General features: G+C 37.6%; 3 protein-coding genes across 5 annotated transcripts; all 3 read left to right on the forward strand.

The window, feature by feature from the left end:
* The first annotated feature begins 443 nt into the window (after positions 1 to 443).
* Positions 444 to 3749, forward strand: LOC110854761. The gene is made up of 9 exons (XM_035855432.1): positions 444 to 753; positions 832 to 1325; positions 1405 to 1422; positions 1509 to 1895; positions 1983 to 2010; positions 2126 to 2189; positions 2307 to 2536; positions 3030 to 3077; positions 3442 to 3749. Exons 1-9 carry the CDS (start codon positions 732 to 734, stop codon positions 3747 to 3749), a joined length of 1599 nt encoding a protein of 532 aa, XP_035711325.1. The 5' UTR covers positions 444 to 731.
* LOC110854569 (extensin) lies at positions 3593 to 8918 on the forward strand. 3 transcript variants are annotated; one of them, XM_035855230.1, is made up of 6 exons: positions 3593 to 3713; positions 4401 to 4441; positions 4552 to 5042; positions 5120 to 5664; positions 7728 to 7960; positions 8378 to 8918. In XM_035855230.1, exons 2-6 carry the CDS (start codon positions 4420 to 4422, stop codon positions 8677 to 8679), a joined length of 1593 nt encoding a protein of 530 aa, XP_035711123.1. In that variant the 5' UTR covers positions 3593 to 3713; positions 4401 to 4419; the 3' UTR covers positions 8680 to 8918. The 3 variants fall into 3 exon arrangements, with proteins under 3 accessions (XP_035711123.1, XP_021958712.1, XP_021958714.1); XM_022103020.2 differs by having other exon boundaries at positions 3622 to 3759; XM_022103022.2 differs by lacking the exon at positions 3593 to 3713 and adding an exon at positions 3997 to 4310.
* Positions 8919 to 25741: 16823 nt separating this feature from the next.
* On the forward strand, positions 25742 to 27799 carry LOC110854601 (retinol dehydrogenase 12). Its single transcript, XM_022103061.2, has 3 exons — positions 25742 to 26135; positions 26683 to 27270; positions 27544 to 27799. Exons 1-3 carry the CDS (start codon positions 25833 to 25835, stop codon positions 27709 to 27711), a joined length of 1059 nt encoding a protein of 352 aa, XP_021958753.1. The 5' UTR covers positions 25742 to 25832; the 3' UTR covers positions 27712 to 27799.
* The last annotated feature ends 185 nt before the right edge of the window (positions 27800 to 27984 follow it).

Genomic DNA, 27984 nt, shown 5'->3' on the forward strand with positions numbered 1-27984 from the left:
CCTGTTGCCCCCAAAAGTTGATAGGATCCTCCCCCTGGGGTCCTATGTATGATGGCGAAAACCGATTTCGATTATCTCGATCCGTTCTCCTGATATCCTGCTGACAGACAGACGGACAGACAGACAGACAGACAGACAGACAGACAGACAAAGTCTTCACATAAAGTAGCTGAAGCTACTTAATAAATATGTATATAATAAATAAATAAAGAAATATGTTACAGGACTGTAACATATTTTTTTATTTATAATTTGCGAAATAAAATGTTGCACATTTACGGATGTTGGAAAAACATGGAATTAATTGTACCTTATTATTTTGCATGAAATATTTCCATTTCCATATGAAAACGAATTCATGACAAAAATGAAAATGCGACATTAACAAAGTTGCTTAAAAATGGGTTGTTTTGAGACGTGGGAAATCTGCTCAGCTCAAATTCCAACTTCACGTCCGGTTTTTCTGTTTATTTACAACTTGAACTTTTTCATATTTCGCTATTAAAACTGCAATTATTAATTGCGTACAAATAAATTTCCATCTTTAAATAATCAATAATGTTCTCAATTTTTATAAAGTTTGTTCGTCTAGAAGCAGGACTTTTTAACAAGATGTCACATTATATAATTCCGTTTTTGCAAATTATTAACAGATCGCTCTATGTATAATTAACCTTTGTTTCTAAACGGACAATTGTCAATTTGCATACATTTCTTATAAACCACGTGTCATGAACTACCGTGGTCCACGTGGTAATTGGACAAATATACATTTCATCTATTTCCTTATAATTTCTCAAATTTGGTTTAATTGGTTTCTAATTTTGTCAGGTTTTCGGCCTCCTTTTCGTGGTCCTGGACCTCGAGGACCACCTCCACCTCGTTTTATGGGTGCACCCCCACGACCGCCCCCCTTCTTTGATGGTACACCTCGATCCCGCATGTTCCAACCTCGTCACGACGGCGGGGGCTGGAATGGGCCTGGAAATTTTGACAATTTTCCCAGAAACGGTCCACCTCCACCATTTGAAGAATTTGAAGAATTTCCTTCATATTTTAATGGTCCTGGAGGAGAATTTGACGAATTTCCACCGTATTTTGAACCAGAAATGTGCAATTCTTTTAACCCCGACGTGGTCATGCGAGATCCGTACAGGGGGGATTTTCCTCCTCCACCTCCGCGTCGTCGGCCTCCTCTCCCTCGATCACAGGATTGGAGGGAGAACCGCATTCTAAGAAATCCACACCCGCACACCTCTCCAAAACCGGAAATATCACAGCAAAATTCACCAAAAGTCAATAAAGTCCAGCCCCTCGCGGATATTGTGAGTAAAGAAAATAAATAATCGGCTCCACCTTATTAAATTTGTGATACAGATTGTAATTAATTAATTATTTCGACAGGGAACGACACCCTCGCCGGTAAGAAAGACGTCTTATCGAGTTAATAACGGTGACACATTGTTAAATCTGTGATTCAAATTGTAATTAACTATTTATTTGGATAGATTACCACACCCCCAGCGATAACTTCGACTCCTAAACAAACTACTAGTATTACTTCCCCACTGGAATTGCAGAAAACGTCGCCAATCATACCTTCAGTCCCGGGAAAAATACCCACACCTCTGGCGATCCTACCGTCAAAATTGGCGATAACGACCCCCGTGGTTGTGGCACCTTCAAAATTAACGCCCTCGATACCAACGATGTCGTCACTTTCCTTAAAAATAAATTCGCCTTCTGGTGCCAAAAGTATCGACAGCGCCGGCGACAACCAAGAAAGAGGAACCACGTCCCCCTCCATCCGCACCGCATCCCGTCGTGAGCGGAATTGTGACACAAATCCTCACCTCGTCTGGGGTCATCGACCGGAGAATATTTTTCGATGCGAGGTACAGACTTATTTAGCAATATGGAATTTACATATAAAATTTGTCAAAATTGGGTCAAAATTTGACCGTCAAATTACTTGATTTCAGTTGTATTTTTATCCAAGCTTTTTGGAAAGTATGATGTACTTTGCATAATTATTTACTACACAGGAGTAATGCAGTAATTCTTAAGAAATTCATGAAATGAGAGGTTGTTTTTCGTTACTTTGTGAAAATGTTGATTAAATTAGATAAAGAATATTATTTCATCGTAATTTCACTCCGATACTTGTGCATACTAAATAACTTTGTAAAGTGCGTAAACCTTGGGAAATTCAGTTGCAGGAACAAAATCTAATTTCTTATAAACACTATTTTTAAATTTAATTTTGCAATTATTTATTAATTCGAACGTTTTTTGACTAATTTTAGCACGATGGTTGGCCCCATGCCGTCCGTAGGCGAGGCCGTCGTGGTTGAGGTGGAACGCGTGACGGGGCTGCCTTTCGAATTCATCGGGCGTCGCGTCCAAATCCTGTCCACGTTGGATGACCTCATCCCGAAAAGTGGGGATGAGGAGGTCGTCCCCCCGGAAACCGACGCCACGTTGGAGAAGGAGTACGCCATGTTTTTAAAGGAGTCCAACCTCACTACCAAGGATGGTGAGTTTTTGATTTTAAAAACGCAAGCCTTTGTAACTTTAACTTTGTGAGTTTTCAAACCTAAAAAAACGTGCTACAAAACCACGTGACTAAATATTGTAATAAAGATTAATAACGCTTTAATTTTATAAAAATAGTCTTTAATAATTTACAAGGTTTAGAAAAAAATCATTAAATTATAGTAAAGTTTACGAATTCACCGTCTTTAAATTCATGCTGCAAGGTACAAAACTTTTTATTCCTAAAACAGCGATGACAATTGTCCAGCAAAACATTTAGAGGAACATTGAATTTACGAAGGTTTAAACTTCACATATGAAAAAAATTACAACAACCTTATCAATCTGTGCAGGTTCTATTATAATTTTGCTAATGTGCATTTCGGAAATTAGAGACGAAATTAGAAGATCACACAGTAATTTAGTTAAAAATAATGAAAAAAGCTCAGGAAAATTCATGAAAAATATACATTAATTTTTTGTAATCTCCTCAGAACCTAATAACCCGATGACCACACCCACGCCGGCCACCACCAAAAAAGGTACTTGCAAAACTTTATATCTGAAAACAACGACAAAATTATGGAGAAAAATTAGCAAAATAATTATAAGAAAAAAAGTCTGTTTTGAAAGTCACTAATTAAAATATTTACATCAAATTAATTTACCCAATTAACCAATTAATTTCCAAAAAAATATTATTCACAAAGTTTCTAAGATTTACGAAATTCTGTAAAACCCATATTAATTTGAAATTCATGACTTATTAATCTGCCATATTGTAACTTTGGAAATTATACATTTCAAAAATTAGAGACAAATTAATGTAAAAAAAATAATAATTTACAAAATTTACAAACTTACGCTAATGAAAAAATTCACATTAATTTTATAACTTTTCCTCAGAACCTGATAACCCGGTGGTTATCGTCAAAAAGACACCCGCCGAGAAAGCGGAGTCCCAGCGCCTCGTCGCCTTTCGCTCGCACATCGCCAGGCAGCACAAGGCGCTTCTGTTCAATCTGAAAAACGCGGACCGCCTGAAGCGCGGCCTGTCGCCGCTCCCCAAGCCCAAGGAAAAGGCCAAGCGACCCGTGAAACAAAGAAATAGAGGAAGAAAGCGGGTAGAAAGAGGGAAGCTGTTTAGAGCTAGGCGTCAGAAACTGGGTGTGGACGGGGTAGGGTCTCCTATTCCGGTTTTAATTCGGAAATAAATTTGTACAGGTGCCGTTTCTTAATTAAGACTGTATTTTCGGATGAAATTACATTCAATGTATGTATAAGAATTATTTAAAATACTGTGTCAAATCACACAGGTCTTGATAACATTGTTAAATCGGTAGGGTTTGTAAAATAATTTAATTCTACAAACTTTTACAAAAAAGACGCCCTTGATCGGAGTAGGTTTACAAAATTTTGTGAGCTAAGGAAATGTTTGTCAAAGTTTGTAAGTTTACGAATTTTGAAATGAGTAAATTTGGGAGCTTTTTCATATTTTCATAATTTGAGTGCATTTTCACACGTGTATGAAAATGCAACCATGACAAAAGTGAAAATGAGTTGTATTGAATTGAGACGTGGGAAAGCAGCTCAGCTCAAATTCTATGTAATTTCACATCTCACATCTGGTCTCTATTTATTTACAAACTTTTACACATTTTGCTAAAATTTTAATTATTAATTGTTCACAAATTATTTTTCGTCTAAATAATCCACGTTTTCCACGTTAAAGTCTTTAAGTTTAAATTGTTTGGGATCAGATTTTTCGTCAATTCGTAATTCCTACTTTTACAAAATATTTATTTCCCGTTTCAAATTCGCAGCACTTTCTAATAAATAAATAACAATTTGTATAAATTCCACAGCTTCATAAAATAAAGGGTCATGAACTACCGGGGTCGGGGTGGTAAGTAATATTTAATCTATAATTAATATTATTTATTAATTTGAGCAAGAAATTATGACAATTTCATAAATATGTATTATTATTTTTATTTTTTCGTCTTTTTTCGTCAGGTTTTCGGCCCCCTTTTCACGGTCCCGGACCTCGAGGACCTGGACCCCCACCACGTTTTATGGGGGGACCACGACCCCTTTTCCGTGACGGTCCGCCCTTCTTTGACGGACCACCGCGACCACGACCCCCCATGTTCCACCCTCGTCACGACGACTTCGACGGCCCAGGAGATTATGACGATTTTCACAGAAACGGTCCATCACCCCCTCATCATCATTTCAATGGGCCTGGAACTGAAGGAGATTTTGACGAATTTCCACCATATTTTGAAGAAGAAATGTGCAATTCTTTTAACCCCGACGTGGTCATGAGGGATCCGTACGGGGGGGATTTTCCTCCTCCGCCACCCCGTCGTCGTCTTCCTCCCCCGCGATCACAGGCTAGGAGGGAGGACCGCGTTTTGAGAAATCCACATCCGCACACCAAAATACCAGAGCCACCACCAAAGCAACCCCCAAAAGTCAACAAGGTCCAGCCCCTGATGGATATTGTGCGTAAAATAAATACGATTAAATACTTAGGATTAAATTTGTGCTGCAAATTGTAAGTAATTAATTATTTCGACAGGTAATGACACCCCCGGTGGGAATATCGACGCCTGTACGAGACAGTGTGAAACTAGAACGGCACGTTTCTTCCCCCGTGGCAAGAGTGGGGCCGACGGTAGAGGTCAAAAGTACGTCACAAATAAGGTCAATAATACAGCCGGCGAAATTAGCGACACCGACGCCACCGGTGGTGTCGCCTATAAAATTTGCGACACCCGTCGTGGCGCCACCAAGATTTGCGACACCCGTCATTGCGCCACCAAGATTGGCGACACCCGTCGTGGCGCCACCAAGATTGGCGACACCCTCGATACCCGTGCCACCACCGACGAAATTAAATACACCACCACCACCAAAGCCAACAACGTCGTCACAGTCCTCCACAATAAATTCAGCAATGTCGGCGGCAGCGGTGCCAAAGCTGACACTCCCTAAAAAAGATGAGCATCATCCCATTGCTGAAAAAGCGAAGGAGTCAAAACCACCCCCCGTTGTGAGCGGAAAGATCACACAAATCCACAACTCGTCCGGCGTCGTCGACTATAAAATATTTTTTGACGCGAGGTACAGTGTCGGACAGATGTCTACGTCCACATAGTCGCGTCAATTTCATTTTCAAATTGTCACTGAACTACTGAACCAATTTTCATCATTGATATATCAAATTCTCACAAATTTAACGTAATTTCATAAAACATATGAGTTATTTCTGAAAATTCTGGGAAAACTGAGAATCATAGTGCAGAGCGAGAGAGGATGAAATTTGAGCGGACAAAAGTCTACGTCCACTTCACTTTAATTGTCAACAACAAAAATCTCTCCAATTTATAAAATCAGGTAACTTAATAAATCTATCAATAACATATGCCGCATTAATTTTTAAATAATTTTCTTCCAGAAAAATATGATGGCGTCGACACGCAAGGAAATTCCTATCGCTATTCGAGATCTTGTCATTCAGGACTGGAAGGGTGGACAAAAAGGGGGCTGTCGCAGAGACAAATATGGACCAAGTATAAATTAGCAAGGACAACCATCCAGACAATCATTAAGAACTTTAAAGCTAATGGTTCAGTCCAAAACAAGGTCAGAAGTGGTCGAAAACCCATTTTGGCTCACCGAGAAGTACGCCACGTGCTCAACAAAGTCAACGTTACACCCTCACTTAGTGCTCCAAAGCTATCTACCGAGATCAAGGAGATGTTCGACAAACAAGTTAGTCCTAGGACCATCCAAAGAACACTGAATAAGGGAAATTTGAAATCCCACAGAGCAGTCCGGAAGCCTCTTATTGTACCGAGGAATGCAACCAAACGAGTGAAGTTTGCCAGAGACCACATTTCCAAGCCACAAACATTCTGGGACATATTTTATGGACTGACGAGTCAAAGTTCAACGTCTGTGGGTCAGATGGGCGTCGTAGAGTGTGGAGGTATCCAAAAGAAGCTTTGAATCCAAAAAATCTCAACCCCACAGTTAAGCACGGCGGCGGGTCGGTAATGGTGTGGGGATGCATGGCTTCAAGTGGGGCAGGAAAAATGGAATTTGTTGACGGAATTATGGACCAATACAAGTACCAGGGAATACTTGACCGTAATATCCAGGAATCTGTTCGAAAACTTGGACTTGGACGACGATTTGTCTTCCAACAAGACAACGATCCGAAACACTCTGCCACGTACACCATGGAATACTTCAAGAAAAAAAAATTTCGAAGCTAGAATGGCCTCCCCAATCTCCAGACTTGAATCCCATTGAGCATCTGTGGGACCACATTGAAAGAGAAATAAGAAAACAATCTTTTTCAGGAATTCCGGGCCTTAAATCCAGAATTCGTGAAGTTTGGGAAACCATTTCTGAAGATGTGACCAAGAATTTGGTAAACTCTATGACTCGACGCCTTGAAGCCGTCCTTAAAGCGAACGGAGGCCCAACCAAATATTAAAAATTAATTGTTATAACATTCCTTATAAATTACAGTTTTTTTGTATGTTTTCTCTTACTGGACGTTGACTTTTGTCCATCCAATTGTTTTCATTTTGAATTAAAATACATCTCTGGCCTAAAATAAATTTTTTAGCGGAAAACTAATAATGTGCTATGAAATTACGTTAAATTTGTGAGAATTTGATATATCAATGATGAAAATTGGTTCAGTAGTTCAGTGACAATTTGAAAATGAAATTGACGCGACTATGTGGACGTAGACATCTGTCCGACACTGTAATTCATGAGAAGTGTACTTTTTTCGGAAATTTACTTGATTTCTTTACTGTTTTCGGGTTTAGGATTTTATGTATTCCGTCCCGACGTTTAAAACTGCGTTTAAATAATGTGTAAACCTTGTAAAATTATCTTACGTATAACTTTCCTGATTCGAAATAGGTTTTAAATTTTACTCCGTATCGTTTTCTTGGTTAAACTATTTTTAATTATTGAGTAATATTCTACGTTTTATTACTTTAATGTTATCCCATTTTACGTAAAATGTGAAATTTTATTGAATCATTTTGAACTTTTTTTGTTTAATTTACGATATTTAAGAATTTACAAATAATGTACAGTGTTTTTTAGCAATTTTTAAACTCTTCCTGATTATTAATTACTGTAATTTTGTCCCATTTCAGCACGATGGTTGGCCCGATGCCGTCGGTGGGTGCGTCCGTCGTGGTCGAGGTGGAACGCGTGACTGGGATGCCGTTCAAATTGATTGGGCGTCGCGTCCAAATCCTGTCCACGATTGAGCAAGTGCTCGAAAGTGGGGATGAGGAGGAGGTCGTCCCCCCGACAAATGACGCCGCGTTGGAAGAGGAGTACACCAAGTTCTTAAAAGACTCAAACCTCACCACCACCACGAATGGTGAGTTGTAAATCGTGAACTGTGTAAACTTTGCAAATTGGGTGAAAAATTTACATTATTACACAGTCCACAAATGATACTAAAATAAACGCTTTAAGTTTTGATTTTGTAAAATACGCTTCACAATTTCCTTCTGTACAAAGTTTACGAAACGTTGGCGTTAATGTTGAGGCAATTCACGCAGTGGTTGGTAACATTTTACATAAGTATGTAAAATCCAAAAATTCTGTAAATTTACAAACTTTAAAAATATTTCTAAAGACAATTAGCTTCAAAATTTTTGTAAACTTATGTCCTCATGTCCTCTTATCATTTTACAAAATTTGCGATTTTACAAAGTCACCGTTGCCTCAGAATTTCCACAATTTACAAAATTACGAAACCAAAATACTAAAACCTTTTTGTTAATCTCCTTAGCAACTGATGGCCCTGTGATCTCTCCAACTCTTGCCGCAACCACTCCCGCCGGCGGAATCGCTAAGACGCCCGTGGATGAAGCGGAGATCGAGCGCCTCGCCGTGTTCCGCTCGCATCTCGCCCTTCAGCACAGGACGCTTCAATTCAATCTGGAAAACGCGGACCGACTAAAACGCGGCCTCCCCCCGCTTCCCAAACCAAAGGAAAAGAAGCCGAAAAGACTGGAACGCGATATTGTTCGGACACTCGAGCATAATAAGGCGTCATTATTGAACTCTTTAAAAGTCAATAAACCCCAATAAAATAGATATAAATAAGTATCATACATATGTACATCATGTATGATACATATAAGTATTAGATTGTTTAAGGATATGCAAATCTGTAGCAAAATTTGTCTTTTAACTCATTCATACCGATGATGTGGTCAGTTTTATAAATAAATTGCAAAGTAACGATGTAGATATCCCGAAATATATTGAACAGGTTTTATTTTTTACATGAATACATAAAGGGTGTTAATAAAGTCCGATCCCATGCATTTTTTGGAGCGTGGTTGTTACAAATTCAGCTGGAACTTTTGAACCAGTGAAGTTATTTATTTCAAATTTTTACCATGGGGGGAACAACTAAACGTGTAAGTCATGAGCATCTTAGCGTTGAGATACAAACATTGCATCAGCAGGGGCTTAAACCTACAGAAATTGTGCAAAAATTGGGCTGCAGCCGCAGAACTGTTTGGAAATGGAAGAATAAAAATTTTGTCCACGACAAAAAGCGACCAGGGCGACCCAGAAAGGTGTCACCTACCACAAAAAGAATGATTAAAAACAGACTTTGCAAGAAAACCGGTAGTTCATTACGTAATTGAGCAAGGGAGTTAAATGACTCAAAACGCTATAAAGAGAAGAAGAAGCAAATTAACTGTGTGACCGTGCAAAAATTTGTGAAAACTACGAAGTGGGGTCACACAGCTTACAAACTAACCAAAAAAACCTCTCATGTCACAAAAATATATCGATGACCGTCTGAAATTTGAAGAACTCCTTCAGAAAAGTGCCCATTTGAGTGAAAAAAGACTTGGTGAAGAATTGCGCAGTCACATCCTTTGGACTGACGAATCTATTATTGAACTATATCCAAAATTGAACCAACAAAATGTTCGTTACAGGACAGAAAACAAATCGGATGTACCATCAAGAGCGATCCCAAAATTCGGGCTTAAAGTTATGGTAGCGGGTGGATTTTGTGCACGTTGCGTGACCCCTCTACATATCATACCAAAAGGCAAATCAGTCAATGCAAAGCATTATATGGAAAAAATATTACCTATCTATTTCGATAGCATGGGGAACAAGGAAATATTTCCGAATGAAAGAAAAATAGTTTTCATGCAGGATGGTGCTATAGCCCATACAGCAAAAGCGAGTTTGAGTCTCATCAAGACGCAAGTTTCAACGGTCTGGAGCAAGGGGGTGTGGCCCGGAAACAGCCCAGATTTGAATCCCCTGGAGAACCTGTGGTCCATACTTAAGGAAAATGTATACAAAGAACCACAACCCCGGACGAGGGAAGAGCTAGTAAAAAAAGTTCAAGATGTATGGAATTCGATTCCCACAGACACATTGGAAAAATTAGCACAGAGCCTTAAACAAAGAGTTGAGGGCATGGTTAAAGTAAATGGTAACAAGACCAAATACTAAGGTAAATATGTCGAACATTTTTTGTAAGTATCACGGGTAGTTTTTTTTATACTAGCCTTCACTTTTTTATAGGAAAAATGGGATCGGACTTTATTAACACCCTTTACATGCACACGTGTTTAAACATTTATTTAATTTAATTGTACATACATATTTATTAAGTTACAACGAACCACTTTTACATAATGAAGGATGAAAGGTGGATTTTTAATTTAAAACTTCAACATTTCGTACCCACCCTCCTCCTAAAAGAATGTGCACAAAAGTGATGTATGTAATATTGTTCGGAAATTAATTTATGCATATTATAGCCTTTTGGATACCGCAAATTTGCGGTTTTCTAGTGTACAAAAGCAGTTTTTAATGTATTCTTCTTACGTTTTTGAACTATGATTTTCTCAATTATGCTCTTCCCAATTTCCAACATGCACACAAGGCCACACGCTACACAACAATACCCCCAAATTTTACACGTAGTGAGAAACTTCGTCCTAAAATCTCTCCTCTCTAACTCATTAACAATCGGTTTTGTCCAATTAGCATAATACATGAATAACTTTCTCGGCCTACTTTTCTTAAACCATTTCTCCCACCAGTGATAAATCCCCGAAGAAATCAAACCCTTTAACCGTCCATACACAAAATTCTTCCTGTGCGTTGAATCAACCTGAAAGCCAACCGAAGTTGACAGAAAGCCATCGTCTGCCCCCTTCATAAAAACTATTCCGTCACCATTATCATTCAGAAATGGTAGCATAGCGTCAATATTTTCAGTGTAGTCGACATACGCAAATTTCCTGGTACACCGGGACAAATTTGAGTACAGATCAGCCCCCCATTTATGATGGAGTTCTTGCCAAATTCGACGACCACTTTGACTGCCCTTGGAAAAGTGTGTCTTACTGTAGACTAGATCACGACCCCCTAGCAACGCCCTACCGATACGTCTGTATCCCGCCAATCTAGTCAAGTTCCCCTCATACAACGCAGCCTCTTGGAATTTCCAGGCAAACTCGATCGAAACGATGGACTCAGCTTGTCTACCCTGCCCGTATGCGTTCTCATAGTCGATGTGCGCCTTAAGTGGGAGAAGAAATTTAAATCCTAGCCCTTCAAGATCGTAGATATGCGACCATACCGGATTTCGGCGGTATGGCTTGATCACTTCTGCGGTAAAGACGTCTTTATACATGCAAATGATTGTGACACAAGTTAGAATCCAGAACCAGAATAAGGCCCTCATTTTGCGGGGAATCACCTTAGTGATTAAAGATGATAGTGAAACCTCTAATAAAATGGAAAACGATACAATGACCATGTCTACATTTGAAGGGCCTGATAGAAAATTTGACATGGCCATAAAGACAGTAATTACGAGTGAAATTAAAATCCAGACCACTTTATCAAAAGGTTTAGTAAACAATTCATACGATTTTTCATGCTCAACACCGTAACACGCAATGAAACTGCAGGCCCTCCTCGCCAACATGATTATTTGATGGTTTCCTCGTTCAAATCGGAAATCGGAGGAGCCAAAATATAAATATTTCTCCTCTACGTCAACTTCCGCCGGGATTGTTAGGTTGTACAGTGTCTCAGAAAATATCGTGTAGGCGAGGAAGTCGTCAAAATTCTTTGAATCGTCCGCGACAGAAAACCAATCCGGGTATTTCGTAGTGAAAAAGTATTTTGACTGGATTCGTCGAAAATTCGTGCGGTATGTGTATACAGGTCGAAGGTCATCCATCCAATTTGGGTAGATCCAGAAGTACGGGGCAAATGTGGTCGAGATAAGGTCCGCCCTTTTGTCGAGGAGGAAGTAACATTCGTGCAAATTTCGTCTGGGGCAGTGAAATTCAGTAAATTTAGGAAATTTATGTACTAGCTGTATCGGGACTGGGTTTGGATGGACGATTTCAGAAAGACGGTGGTATCGATTCAGGTGATAAAACTTAGGATTAGCATCTGGAGTATCCACGAAGACACAGAATTCCCGATTTCCCATGAAATTCAGATCCGTGTGGGATATCACGGAATGAAGTTGGTCTAATTGGATTTCCATTTTTTGTTGGGAATTGGCCAGAAAGATGAAGTATACTGGTCCAGGTGATCCCCAGATGCTTGGAAATATTCTGGAATGTGGGAACTCCCCATTGTACAAAGGACTTTCTGGAAAAACGGTGCTCCAACATAACGGGCGGTGCATGCGATAAGTTATATTTTCGTGGATGAATGGCGACCAGTAATACGATCCGTTTGTCCTGTATTGAAATAGGTGAGCAGTTTTTAAGTGCACGAATATTGGGTGAAATGAAATAAAGTTGAAATTTGAATTGGGAAGAATTAAGGTGATCAAGCAGTGTGAAAAAATTTCTATGACGGGTAACAAGGAGGCTGGTGGGTTCATATTGATGCGATAATAAAGGGTGCAGTTATTACACGAAGTATTATTTTATACAGAAATTTGAGACGCCTACCTGAATGATTTTATTTAATCGATAAATGGAATATTTATTTAGAATCCTACAAAATGAAGGTTTTATAACTTGAACATTAAAATATAAATACACATACTTGAGATACAAAATAATTCTAAAATAATTATAGGCATTGAAATTTGTGCAAATAAAGTGACCCGAAAAAATAAGTGCAGAGTACTTTTATATATTTTCATGTACTGTTGCATTGACTACAAGCCTTTAGCAACTTCCACTTCATCCTCGGAGTAAGATGGTATTTACGTATGCAGATACTTAACCTTAGACTTATCAATGGACACTTGAAAATCAATTGTATGTAAACCTGGCCCACATGTGTACATATTTACGAAGGACTCTTATAGATGTATATTAAAACTCCACTGACACAAGTATCTGGAAAGCAAATAGGCTTCAGTAAAGTTTAACCTGTAATGAGAAATATGTACACAATGTGAAGTGAACACTGTGAAAATATTGCTAATCAGTGGCCGCGGAAGATGATCTTGACCGTGGGGACATGCTTGACAAAAAAAGTCGCAAAAATAGCTTCTTAATTTCACAATATACTGACAAGGAAACATACCGAGGTGTCCAACGAGTTAAGGGTCGACACCTATACCAAAATCACCACAATGCATGACTTATTAAACAAACTGAAGGAATTTCCTTGTAAAATTCACTTTTCGTCACGTTGTGACGATATTTGTGACGAGCGCATGACCATCGGGTTGCCAGCGGGAGAGGTCGGCCGCTGAACGATCAGGTCAACCACAAAGAAGCGTGGTCGTCTTCAGAGATTTCAAATTCTATCAAATTTTGAAAACCACTTGAAATTTTGAAAAAAATTTTTGATTTTCTTCAAAATTTCAAAAATTTCTTCAAAATTTCAAAAATTTCTTCAAAATTTCAAAAATTTCTTCAAAATTTCAAAAATTTCTTCAAAATTTCAAAATTTTCTCAAATTTTTAAAATTTTCTCAAATTTTCAAAATTTTCTCAAATTTTTTTTCAAAATTTCAAGATGTTTTCAAAATTTGAAAGAATTCAAATACTCTGAAGACGACGCGAAGACGACGACGCTTCTCTGTGGTCGACCTGATCGTTCAGCGGCCGACCTCTCCCGCTGGCACCCGATGGTCATGCGCTCGTCACAAATATCTTCACAACTTGACGATAAGTGAATTTTATACGGAAATTCCTTCAGTTTGTTTAATAAGTCATGTATTGTGGTGATTTTGGTATAGGTGTCGACCCTTAACTCGTTGGACACCTCGGTATGTTCCCTTGTGAGTGTTAGCCCGCTTTTTATTTACATAGTAACGTCGAATTTCTTGGGTGAACCCATCAACATCAGAAGTTCGATGGTGAATTTTTTGGGTACTTTTGGTTTGAACCGCTTCTCATTTGCATAAGGATGCAGTTTCTATTCCAAGAATCGTAAACTTGACTTGTCTGGAAAAGGTTTCCAAACTCGCACCTGGTTTGAAGCCCTCCGTGTAGGAATAGTGGTTCCAAAGTCTTGATTAGAGGTATTGCTGTTCACCACGAACTGGCTCGTGTCATAAGACTAACATTGGCTCGGCTCGAATATAACGAGCCGAGCCAATGCTAGTCTTATGACTCGAGCCAGCTCGTGAACAGCACTAATTAGATAAGAAAACTTACGCTTGAATCAAATAAATACATAACCTGATCAGCTTCTTATGTATAGATAGTTCTGCAATATTGTATTCTTAGTTCTAAAGTTTCCGGGATATACATAGTCTTGCTTTTCTCTCTTCCGTTGACCAGATCAAGTTTGAGACCCTGCGCTGGTGTCATATTGTTGCTTCTGATAGCAGGTTTTCGAGCTTGAAAGTTTAAGCGGTATTTAAAGTATTAAATACGTAAATAACTGAATTTGTTTTAAATATTTAAATACTAAATACTAAAATACTCGAATTTTGACCAGGTATTTAAATACTCAATTACCTAAATACCTGAATCTATATTAAGTATTTAAGTACCAGTTATTTAAATACTCTTTAAATAGTAGTTAAATAGGGATAGCATCTGAATTACCAACTCTTATTAGTTTCGATCTATATTCTCAAGTAGATTTGCCAACAAACAAAATGAGTTAGCATTAAAATAAGTCAGTTGTTTAAAAGATTAGCTTTAAGTCTTGATCAACTACTAGAAATGTTCGGAAATGTTTGAGAAAATTAGAGTAAGACTAAATATGTGGAATTAATAACTTGTGTCACAAGCTGAAAATAAGTAACCAATGTGAATAAGCCTAAAAATGCTAAAATGCAAATTATTTCTTTAAATTTTCAATTTAATTAAAATTTTCACTCATGTTTGATTAGTTTTCAAAACATGAGTTGTAATAAACTGCTTGATTTTGTACCTATAAAATAAACTATACCTCAAAACATGAAATGAATGCTATGAATTCGATAATTAACAACGTCCAAATTCCGACTTTTGCATCATGTAAAAGAAATTAAATATTTAAATAATTAATTTTTAAATACTTGGAATATTTAAAGTATTTAAATACTAATTAGTTAAGTACATTTTATACACTCATGTATTTAAATAATAAGTACTAAATACTTGAAATTCAGTATCTAGATTTTAAAGAATAAATACTAAATACCCAAACCGGGTATTTAAATACTAATCTTAAATACCAAAGTATTTAAATACAACAACTCTGGGTTCAAGCTATGGTTCATGCAATGCAAGTACATTGCATGCGACTCAAGAATCTTGAGTCATAATTTTGAATAAAACTTTGGACTCCAAAGTATTTTCCCGACAAATTTCTTGCCCCGTCATAACATTGCCCCTTAAGTTTGACAAATCCAGCCCAAACCTTCGTACGACATCTTTAATCCATTCAAAATGTTCTCACGAGTGGTAGAATTAATTTGATATAATCCTAAGAAATACTCCTTGCGAACAAGATTGTAATCAAGAAATGGGATGCAAAGTCTGACTTGTTCATTAGTGGATACATCTGTCGTCTCATCCACAATCAGGGACTTTGTATTTTCTTGTTTTATTTCCCGCGTAAGATGGCTCGGAATTAATCCCACCATTTCATTCTAAATGTCGTGCGATGTAATAGATTTGCTCCCCTTTAACCAAGTTTGGAGCTCCGGAATTTCTTCCATGCGAACCTTAAGTAATTCAGTAAAATTCCCTCGGCACTTTCATGCCCTTGAAGTGCTATAACTTGCTTGCCAAGGAGCGAAATCGTCGTTAATATTGCTCGTAAACATTTTCCTACTTTATCTGAGAATTTAAAAGTGACGAAACTTGATTTGGTTTTCTCTGACAATGCACCAATTTGATTGTGTTTCCAGTTCCCGAATCCTTCCACAATTAATGATTCATTCCTGATCGTGTTGCAATTTTATCTACAAAGCTTCAATGCACATCTAGCATTTTGTTTTTTCATCTCCATTGCTAACTAAAATCCATGGGTGTTCGGACGATCACGTTTCTTGGAAAATATAATTTCGACCTCCCTCGACGTATGGCTCGGGAATTTTTTGACATGCCTTCCTGAGGCTACTCAATTTTTCCAGCAGCCAAAAAAATGAAATTTTACTGCAGAACAATTTTTGTTATTAAGCATGGCGATTTCGTTAGTTTAATTCTTACTTTGCTCATTTTTAAACCTCATGAGTTTGACACATTTTGAGTTTTTGGAAGCTGTGGATGACAGGAATGTAGTAATAGGCGGCTGGAATAACGACAAGGTCGAACATCGGACTGGGGGTGATGTTCATTGGGCTACGGAATTTTCTGCCATTAATTTATTATTTTTCCAGAATTAACCCGGATATGCGAGGCAATTTATCTTCTTTACTAGCCATATAGTATATTGCATCAGTATTTGTTGAGTATCACACAAAGTTTAACTAACCTGGTAATAATTTGGGGGTGGGTAATCGTCAACCGAACATGCAATTATTTTGGTTTTTTAATGAAAAATTCGTCGCAACTCGCTTGGACCCCATGATTAACGACCTAAAATACCATTTCGCACGATTGTGCACATTCCCATTTACTAAATATTATTCTTAACAGATGAGACGTTTTAATTAAATTTTTTTATGTGATTCTTAAAAATTTTAAGTAAACAGTTTGTTTTAGTCCTAATTATTTACGTACGTAAAGCCAAAACAAGTTATCACATTTAGTCGATAGTATCGACTCGATACTTAAAAGTTTATTGGGACAAATAAGCTACAATAGATACTGTACCAACAAGTTTGTTGATTATTATTATTTTAAATGCCAATGCATTTTTTATTTGATTCTTGTAATTAAATAAATGCATTCCCGGTATCTAAATATGGAAGATATGCAGCCTGTTTTTATAATGTTTCCAACATTATGTCATACATACATGCATATCAAATAAGGGAATAATCATGAATGTCAAGATAATATTATATTCGAGTCTTCTGGGATCCATGTTCTGTATATATGCATTGGCTGTCCCCACGGCAAAATTTCCGTGGGGACATTGTCCCCATGTCCCCACGCTTCCGCGGCTACTGTTGCCAATGTAAATGAAACAAAATATGAAATTCTTAAATATGTACACAAAATTCCAGGGTTCAAATCAAAAACGAAGGACGCAGGGGTTTTATTAGGCTTTATTGAACATATTGTGGAAAATTGATTAAGCAAAATGTCACATTTGCTAACATTACTCATTTTATGGCATTAACATTTTTGCAATGTTTATATAAATATTTAACACATACTTGCTATTATGGGTCCTCAAGACTTCAAAGTGCTCCTTGAATTGGTAACAACTTTCGTCTTAGCTTTAAATTCGAATTTGTTCTTAACAAAAACAAAACCATTTCCTATACTACGTTTTAAAATGGATGGTCTATATTTCCAATTACTCCAAAGATCCACAACGAGTTCTGCACAAAATCCCAAGGTAGATATCAAAATTAAAATCCCAAACAGATAGAACACTACCAATATATTTCCTTTTAAGCTCAATGGGGCACCAATTGTACCCTTACCATTTTCAGGTTTTGCTTTCAATCTGTTAAAGTATTCAATTATTTCGAACCATTTTCCCACAATGCCAGACTGTACTAAATAATTTATTCTGTCAAGTATTCTCTGGCTCCCCCAATTTTTTAGGCTAAATCCTTTCATTGCATTTGCAATACCCTGTTTTCCCTTAATTACCATATGTTCTAACAATACAGGTCTCCCAACGTATGCTCACAAATTTGGGCCAAACTAGCGTCAATCGATCACAAACATAATTAGTATGAAATTTGCAAATGGAACTATCTGCCAATGCGCAGGTTTGGCGGAGATATTTGCATCTAAAAAGGGGGAAAGATGCGAAGCAAATTTGGAAAATGAAAAATTTGCCAGCCTTGGGGGTGCGTTTTTTCCTCTTTCTATGCAGATATCTCCGCCAAACCTGAGCATTGGCAGATAATTCCATTTGTAAATTTCATACTAATCATAATATTTGTGATCGATTGACGCTAGTTTAGTAAAAATCTGTGAGCATACGTTGGGAGACCTCCATTGTTAGAACATATGGTAATTAAGGGAAAACAGGGAATTGCAAATGCAATGAAAGTATTTAGCCTCAAAAATTGGCAAAACCAGGGAATACTTGACAGAATAAATTATTTCGTCCAATCTGGCATTGTAGAAAAATGGTTCGAAATAATTGAATACTTTAACAGATTGAAAGCAAAACCTGAAAATGGTAAGGGTACAATTGGCGCTCCATTGAGCTTAAAAGGAAATATATTGGTAGTTTTCTGCTTGTTTGGAATTTTAATTTTGATATCTACCTTGGGATTTTGTGCAGAACTCGTTATGGATCTTTGGAGTAATTGGAAATATAGACTATCCATTTTAAAACGTAGTATAGGAAATGGTTTTGTTTTTGTCAACAACAAACTCGAACTTAAAGCTAAGACGAAAGCCGTTAACAATTTAAGGAGCACATTGAAATCTTGAGGACCCATAATAGCAAGTATGTGTTAAATATATAAATATTGCAAAAATGTTAATGTCATAAACAAAAATATTAATGTCTATGTATCTCTTTAGAAGCCATTCATAAATTACGTAACGCAAAAATCGCATTTTTTTAAAACATATTTGTCCATGAACTTTAAATAATTACATTGTTCAATTTGTAACGTTATAATATTTTTGGTACATAGAAAGCTAACGCACACAACCATTTTTGTCGTATTTTTTCCTACACTTTCCCCCCACACCTTCGATCCACTTTCCTACTTTAAAGTACAGTTTTCTACAAGCGAGACGAACATACATTTTAACAAATATTGAAAAATTTATCGCCCTATTCCACAATCGCATCCTCACTCCCTCATCGGACAAATTCTCTGTTATAAAAACCATTCCAAGGGTGATCATCGTTACCCCCACTACATTAAAGAATGGGGAAAGTGTGTTCTTGGAAATATAATCAGACGGCTTTCTTTTCTGTGTCAAATTCTTCGCATCCAACATAATTGCATGCACGACTTGCACCTTCCACAGGTTTTGAAATCCTCCTCTCTGCAGAGCCTTGACACTCTGACCAATTTCAACCCTCAGGATGGAGCTCACAATATCAAATTTTTCTTCGCTTAATGTAATATCATAAATCACGAAGCATTCATACTTTCCCTTCAAGTCTCCATTTTGTAGGTGCAGGAACGCTCGGAATGTAACATCCTTCTCGAAAAGTAGGACAACCCTTCTTGGATTACGTTTCCTGATGTATGCAGTCTCGTTTTTCCAGGGGCCCCTAGTAGTTTAAATATTACTATTTTCAAGGTGATACAATAAAAGTACGACTGGAACTGGCAATTGAATCTTTTTTTTAAGCTATTTTTCAAGCACACCGGGATTGTGAAGCGAGTTATGTTTAAAAATCAAGACAAAAATTAGGAGTCACATGACGCTCATCTTGCTGATGAATGGCCCCTTTGAAGAATAATATTGACGGCAAAGTTCAATTTTCGAGTTATTTTTCTCTTGATGGATTATCCACGGGGCGATAAGCAAAGGGGGGAGCGTGACTTTAAATGGACGTAAATATAAGTGTGATGTGATTCCTAATTTTTGACTTGATATTTTGACATAACTCGCTTGAAAATCCTGTTGTATTCCTCATTTTAAACTTTCCATCCATACGAAAGAGCTTCGGGGCGAGAATCTCTACGTACAAAAGGTAAGACGTCACAAAAATTGAAAGTTTGGCATGATTTATAAAAGATTAAAAAAAAATATTTGTCTCATAAATTTACTTGTTATCTCACCTGTGTGACCTGTAATTAACGGGTGAAAACCCATAATTGTTTTACTGCGTCCGTCCCTCCGTCCGTCTGGTTCCTGCGAGGACTCTAACTGAAGCACAGTCCTTTCTGGCTCTCTCCAAATAAAAAAAACAGTTGGGTTCGCCGCGTGAACTACTGTCTGTCGGCATGATAACTTTAGAACAGATCAAAAACTTTAAACCAGGTTTCGGGAATCAAGTTCGGAAATGGGGTCAATCTGACCAGCCCTCTTGTGCTAAAGGGTGTGGTTAAATTGTTTTCTAAATTAATTTTTTATTTACATTTTGTAATTCAATGGATCCACGGTTACACTAGCCGAATGGGCTGGTCAAATTGATCCCATTTCCGAACTCGATTCCCGAAACTGATTTAAAATTTTTGATCCGCTCTAAAGTTATCTTGCCGACAGACAGACAGACGGAGGGACGTTCTAAAGTAAAACAATTATGGGGTTTTCACCCGTTAATAACAGGCCACGCAGGTGAGATAAAAAAATTATAAGCAAAATAATTTTCTTTTAATGTTTTATAAATTATGCCAAACTTGCAATTTTTTGAAGTCGTTCCTGGATGCCTTTTTTTGACGTCGACGTGCTCGCCCCGAAGCTCTTTTGGGAATGAATGGAAAGTTTAAAACGAGGAGTAGCTTGAGAAAGGTTCCACTGCGAGATGCAAACCATGCATCCCTATTGAATCGGCAGTTATTATTTTTTTTACAAAAATGTGCATTTGGCTAAAATGTTTTTTATAATATGTACGTACATACATACCGCATAAAATTAAAGGAGTACATACCTTAGCCGGATAGTTTTCTCATGGGGGAAGCCGCCCAGTGAGTTCCGAGCAAATTCCTCCTCCAGTTTGGAACGGACTGAAAACATTCCCACATACTCCTCCGATCGATAAACAAGGGTATACCCCTTATCAAAAAAGGCACGAAGCGTGCCAAATTTCTCTGCTGGTGGTGGAATCACCAAATTAGCCGTTAAGTATATCTCATACTGAGCAAGGAGTATAAAACTTGAAAACAGGAGGGATACAAAGATCCACACGGAGAGATACTTACTAGTCGACGCTTGTCGGACAAACGTCGCACAAATCGAGAAAACTACCTCAGCCACGTTTTTTACCATCATTCTAATCTTTGCGAGGTGGAAGAGGTCTTTAAAAATTCTCCCTAGCACTAAAACACCCACCATTCCAGCGCAACCCAGCCACACCTCTTTTCCAAAGGCTGACACCCACACGTGCAAATCCGACCTTTCGGACCAAACATTGAAATTACAGTGCAGCGCGTTAAACCCCTCAGGTTCCAGGGAAACCACTATATTAATATGAACATAATAGAATTTACTAACATGGATATTTTCGTGAAAGTAGCCCCATCTATGGCTGAAGGTGATGGACGGTACAAAAGTCAAATTCAGTATGTCACTTAACGTTAGATATTGTCTCTCCTCCGTGCTGCAGAATTTTCTTAGTGGGGAAATGTGGTATTGCCCCTTGCCACAGAGCGCACTGTGCTCACGAACCTGCACTAATATGACCGCGATGTAGACGTCGTCAAGCCACTGGGTACGAAGCGAATTTACCGTTAACCTTTTAACCTTGTGGGTATAGAAAATCGGAAGAAAAACATTTCGGCAGTAAGCGCAGACAAAAAACCACTCCATTGTTTTCGCATAAATGGCAAAGATTGTGCTCGGGATGCTGAAATCACCCCTGGATCGAAGCAATATTACGTCTTGTGGGGGCAGTTGAGAAATTAGGATAATTATAGAATGTTTTCGGCCTCTGTTACCGTCCCTTGTGCCGTGTGAATAGTCAGACCGAAATCTGTTGTCTTGGATTTCTATGTTAGTGAAAACTGTGATTGTGCAGATTTCATAAAACTTGAAGTCAAGCAGGTCTTTCTGGTCTTGAATATCTGGGGTAGACACGTTGTATCGCCCGCTGACCGTGTAGATCAGGTTTGCCGGATTGTTGGCATGGATGAGGTTCTCGGTTAGGTCAAGGTGTTCAAAGTTCAAAAATTTCAATATGCAGGGACCAAAGTGACCAAAATTGCCGGAGGGGAGGTCGCCCAGACCGAACGTTGGGGACACCATGGTTAGCAGTATCTGTACGATGAAGTACTTCGGATACATTTTACCTCGGAATTAAAATAATGTTCAGATTATGCAAAAGTTGAAAAATGCGCTTGAAAACAAATATTTTGGGGAATAGTTTAAATTACAAAACTTGTTTCTGATATATCTACCATAATATATTTATATTTAATCCTTATGTAGCAAACTTGGAGTGTGTCCCATTAATCCGCGTGATGATCTTTTTGACGCTACAGATTAAGTTTGTCAATATGTAGATATTCTATTAAATTAAGTCCAATCAATATTTGGAATTACATTTGCATCAGCTTATAGCCTCAATAGTGACGTGTGAGTAAGATGCACATATGTAGCTTACCTTCATTTTTAACCGTCAAAAACTTGTCAAATTTTAGAAGATTTTGTTTGATTACCATCAAGGCAGACACCAGAAAAATATTTAAAAAAACATTTAAGGTGATGCATGATTAGTGGACTATGCAATTTCTGTTATTGCATATGTATGTATATTTACACATATAAGTATACAAGTAAATACATATGACCATGAATCATTTCATTATAAATAAGTATGTGTACGTGGTAGGGATAAAACTAGTCAATTTTTGTCATTAATGGATTTAATGGTTTCGTGGAAAACATAATAACAAATTTGGGATTATTTGAAGATAAGATCGGTCAAAATTGGATTATTATGGGAAGCTAAATACATATTTACATATGTATCTGTATGCCTACCATATTTCCGTACGAAAAATACTTTCATTAGTTTCAGCGAAATTCAAATTGTGTCCTTGCGGGGAAAAGTTTATAACCAAGTGGCACACAAGGGACAGCATTTTCCACGAAAACGACGAATATCTAATTAACTTGTTGATGATGGTAAACATGTAAAATGTAAACTGTGGAATGAAAATATAATTTTGTATGCATAGGGAAATAATAAGGTTCCATTTTGCTTTTCAACTTCCGTTCAAAGTTTTCACAACCGAAAATTCGCAACAAGTTGCAAACGTTGGTTGACAGGGGTATGTATGTACACTCATCAAAATGGTATTGAGTCATTACTGACCGGAGAACATGCCCGGTAGGTACGGGCATTACCGTCGAGTAATGTTATGGCAATGTATAAACATGTAACTTGGCCATATTTTTAAGTGTACGAGAAGTATGTAAAATCAAAATGATAGAATGCACCCAAGTTCAACCTGGACACTATGTAACTCTTCTTCAATTATTACAGTTTATTATTCTTCAACTATGTATGTACCACTACACTCAAAACAAAACGGTGTCAATATATGACTTAACCGCCTTGGTTACGATTGTGATTCCGAGTAGTAATGAATTTATTCCGTCCGGTCATAACATTGTAACATCTACATCTAACATTGTAACATCTATTTCTAACATAACATCTACCGGTATCAAAATCATCATAACTCGGATTCAACATTGTAACCAAGGCGGTTAAGTCATATATTGACACCGCCGGTGTTGATTCGACAAATTTTTATTTTGAGTGTACTTGAAACCGAGACTCCGCAACTTTCCTCCTTCATCGGCTCATCCTCAGTACTCGTGAGTATATTTGCAGCTTAGCAGGACAATGTACGTATTTACATAACTTCAATTTTTAAGAACAAGGAAAAATGTTTAATGAAATTTATCATGTCTACTTAAAACTATTACGCCTTTAATGCCATTGTTAACAAATGCCTAAATTGTGTGCAAATATGGACTGGTCGGTGAAGTTAAGTGTCAAGCTATTTTAACCTACAAAAAATGAATGCATGAATCAAATCTAACGAAACTTATGGGATATTAACGATGACCAGACCGAAGTTTTTTAATCCTTCAGTTGGCCAAATACCCCTTCCGTACCGGTGGAGAGAAGACTTTGTCGAGGACCTCTAATGAGCGCTTTGCCACTCGTTTCACCAACTTCTATGATGAATTTCTCCATAACCCGTAGAATTTTTTTGAAATTTGTTGGTGTGCTTTCTTTCTGAGTATATTGTTTCTCAACTAGTGCCCAAAATCTCTCAATTGACGAACATTGAGGTACGTTTGGACCCATGTCTTTTTTCTCGAAGAAATCAGTTTTTTTCTCTCCATGGGACCCTGTCACTATTTTGGCATTCTGGCACGTAGTCATGTCAGGTCAAAATAAAACGTGTTGGTTTTTGTTAGAGGAGGTCAATCTCTTGATGATACACTCTTTCAAATAAAGTTCAAAGTTCATATTCTTGGTTGAAGCGAATGGATTGCAGATGCTGATTTTTGTCGACCGCCAGCCATTTTATGTGTTTCATTGGTAATTTTGCTTGGCTTTGAATTTATATGTCGAACGAACGTCATTTTTACTTCTACATGAGTAGAGCTTTACAGGATTGACGCTCCGAGGTCAACGTGGCAGTAGTTTTCATCATCCACGACGACAAACTTCTGGGAGTCGATTTTAACATTTTCTCAACAAGTTTTCGACAAATTGTTTTAGCTCCGGCCTTTTCATCGTCATTGTGTTTTGGCCCAGTTAAAGTGTTGTAATTCTTGAAGCCCATCTTATTGGCTTTGATCTTGCGAAGATATGTTTTTGAAATTTTTAGTTGTCTGGGTGCAACCCTCACGGATCTGTTGCTTTTTTCTGTAAAAGTTTTTCCACGTTTTTCGTCAGTATATTGGTCTCCTGGCGGACAGGTCGGCAATGTAAAATTTTGTATTTTGAATTTTCACGATCCTTAGATACGTATAGTGTATGGTGAATTTTGTCCGGTGCATCCCTTTAAAAGTGGGGTGATCACGAGCCTTTTCCCGATCCGAGAAAATCACTTTTTTGCACGAGTGGCAAACTAATTTTCCCACCTCCTCTACATTTTGTGCTGTCATTTTCTAACGAAAAGAGATAATTAAATTCTGTTTTCGGTTTTAGAAAGCTAATCCAATTTGCCAATTTTTACGATTTTTACATATGCAAAATTAACTGTTAACTGGTTGAACCAATAGGGGGAACCCTGACACTTAACTTCACCGACCAGTCCATATCCATTGCAAAGTGATTTAACCCTTTAACTGAATAAATTTATTTTAATCCTGTAAAATCGGTCTACTTGTTAATAACAGAATCATTATCACCATGAAACAGGCAGAATTTGAGAAAAATACTACAATTAGAAAAACTAGTTATAGGAATTATGTATGTTCGTTTATGTGTTCGCTTGTGTTTTGGAGATTATATTCTGTATACAGATCAAGTATGTACATTCATAACATAGGTAAATATGTATGTAAGTAACACAATTACCAATGATGCAATTTGCATTACTTATGCAATTTGCTGTAGACTTGATTGTGGTCACGCTGTCAAGCAGATAAAAACTAATCTACTCCAGTTCAGTTTAACACACGTTGTACTCCTCACCAACTATTTTATGTCCCTAATAAGCTTACTTACACATCAGTCAAGAGAATATTTTGGCAGATCAAATGCGTAAAGAACGATGAATACATATTTATTATATTTACATATGTAGAGTCCTGTATAAATTCCAATATTGGCAAATGCACTCAATAAGTTTGTATCGATATGGACAAGGCCACAATAAAAATCATACATGGTGCATATGTACATATTTAGCATAACGTCACGCACACAAATTTATGCCACATGACAGTGACTTTGCAATTTAGCAATCATTTTTTGCACTCTCATCATCTTCTATTCCACGTTTATGTAGAGGAGCCCATTCCCAATTTCAACTCGGTTCAATCCCCACCGGTTTATTTTCTCGGATGAATTTCGGAAATTTCTCCCAAAATGCTTTCCTGTATCACTTCATTTCTTTGGTGTGCGCTTCTCTACTTCGCCATAATTCCTGCTATTATCCTCATAGCGACACGAATCATTGTTAAAAAATTGCGTGGTCAGGTGGATCCCACAAATGAGGTAGATGTCTCAGGGAAGACCGTAATTGTCACCGGGGCCTCGGATGGAATTGGTAAAGCGACCGTGGAGGAGTTTGCCACCCGTGGGGCAAGAGTAATCCTGGCGTGTAGAAATGTGCAAAAAGCAGAAAAAGTTGTGGACGATATCCGCTCTAGGACAAGGAATGGGGAACTGGTACGTAAATAAATAAATTCGAAATTTTATATTTATGTAGACAAAAAATTCCTAGAAACTACACTCTTAGAAATTCAGTATTATAATAATACCATATTCATATATGACTCTATCTACGTGGTTTTCATAAATAACACCGTATAGTAATAACCCGGTATTAAAGTTTTATAACATATCAAATGCACTGTAAATAATCTGGTAATAAACGTTACCCAGAAGCACAAGTATATGACTCTACCAAAGTGGTAGTGAAAAGTTGTATCGTGTGGTAATGGCCTGGTAATAAAGTTTTACCATCATGGTAACGAACTTTTACTACCTGGTAAAACATTATTACCAAATTTATTACCGAGCAATCATTACCCAGGTGACTTTACCGGATTATTAAGAGTGTGTTTACGGACCGGTATACTTAATTTTGGTACCAAGCGGTAGCAACTTTACTACCGAGAAATCAATCCTTACCGGATTTCTAACGTTGTATTTCCAAACTGAAAATTATGTGCTTTTGTGAATTCTTTAATGTCCAATTAAATCTTTCCTTCAGATCATAATGCACCTCAATCTTTCCTCACTCTCCTCCGTGCGATCATTTTGTGCCGATTTTATCCAAAAATATCCCTCCAGTCTGTCCATCCTTGTCAATAATGCGGGTCTCATAAATCCCGTCGGCGTCAGGAACCTGACGGAGGACGGTTTTGAAGAGACTTTCGGCGTAAATCATCTCGCCCACTTTCTCCTCACCGACCTTCTCCTCCCCGAACTGAAGAAAACTGGAGCGCAAAATCCTTCCGAGCCGAGTCGCGTGGTCATCGTCTCATCCGGCGTGCACAATTGGGGCGCTCTTCAATTTCACGACTTGATGTACGAAAAAACGCCCCTGGACGATTGGAAATTCACGCCAAAACTTTACTGCAATTCTAAATTGGCGAATAATCTGTTCAACCTGGAACTCGCTAAAAGGTTAAGGTCCGAAAAAAATGCGAATGTCACGTGCTACGCGCTCTGCCCGGGCATCGTGACCACGAATATTGGCAAGGAAAGCGCAAAACTGAGGGCGAATCCGGAACCCTATTTGGTTAAACATGTGCTCTTTCCGGTGGTGAAATTTGCCATGGGGAAAAATGCAAAAGAGGTAAAAAAAAAGTGGATTTAACTCCGTTTCACACTTCGTGAGTTCATCAGATTGAGTGCATTAGCCGAATTATTTTATGATTTGACAGTTCTTTTTATTTTGGCGTGAAAATCATACGAAATTTAAAAAAATAAAAATAGGTGGTGTCAAATTATAAAATAATTAGGCTAATATATGTGCTCAATTTGATGAACTCACGAAATGTGAAACGGAGTTTATGTAATTTAAAATGCAAAAAAATATGGGATGTAATTTTATAATTATTTTTTACAGAGTGCCCAAACCACGATGTTTTGTGCCCTATCGAAGCACCTGTCGCACCATAGTGGAGAAATGTATAGAAATTGCGAATTTTGGGATTACAGTAAGCGAACCAAGTTGAGCGAGGAGGATGCCGCAACTTTATGGGAGATGAGTGAAAAGTTGGTTGGGAGGAAATAAATATTTATAACGTAGCAAAATGTATTTATGCAAATATAATTGTAAAAAAATTACTGATTGGAAATGTACGTACGAAGAGAAAATAAAAAATCACATTTCCTATATTTAAATAACGTACAAACTAAATTAATGAATCATATTTACATATTGAAGTAATTTTGTACATAAAACGGCAAGAGGGCATTCATTTTCTCCCAATTTACCATATGGCCGCGACCTGTTTTGAAATTCATTTTCGAGTTTTAAATAGGCCAGACTCCGAAAGTTTTCTGA

Source organism: Folsomia candida, unplaced genomic scaffold, assembly GCF_002217175.1.
Source record: "Folsomia candida strain VU population unplaced genomic scaffold, ASM221717v1 Fcan01_Sc010, whole genome shotgun sequence".
NCBI lineage: Eukaryota > Metazoa > Arthropoda > Collembola > Entomobryomorpha > Isotomidae > Folsomia > Folsomia candida.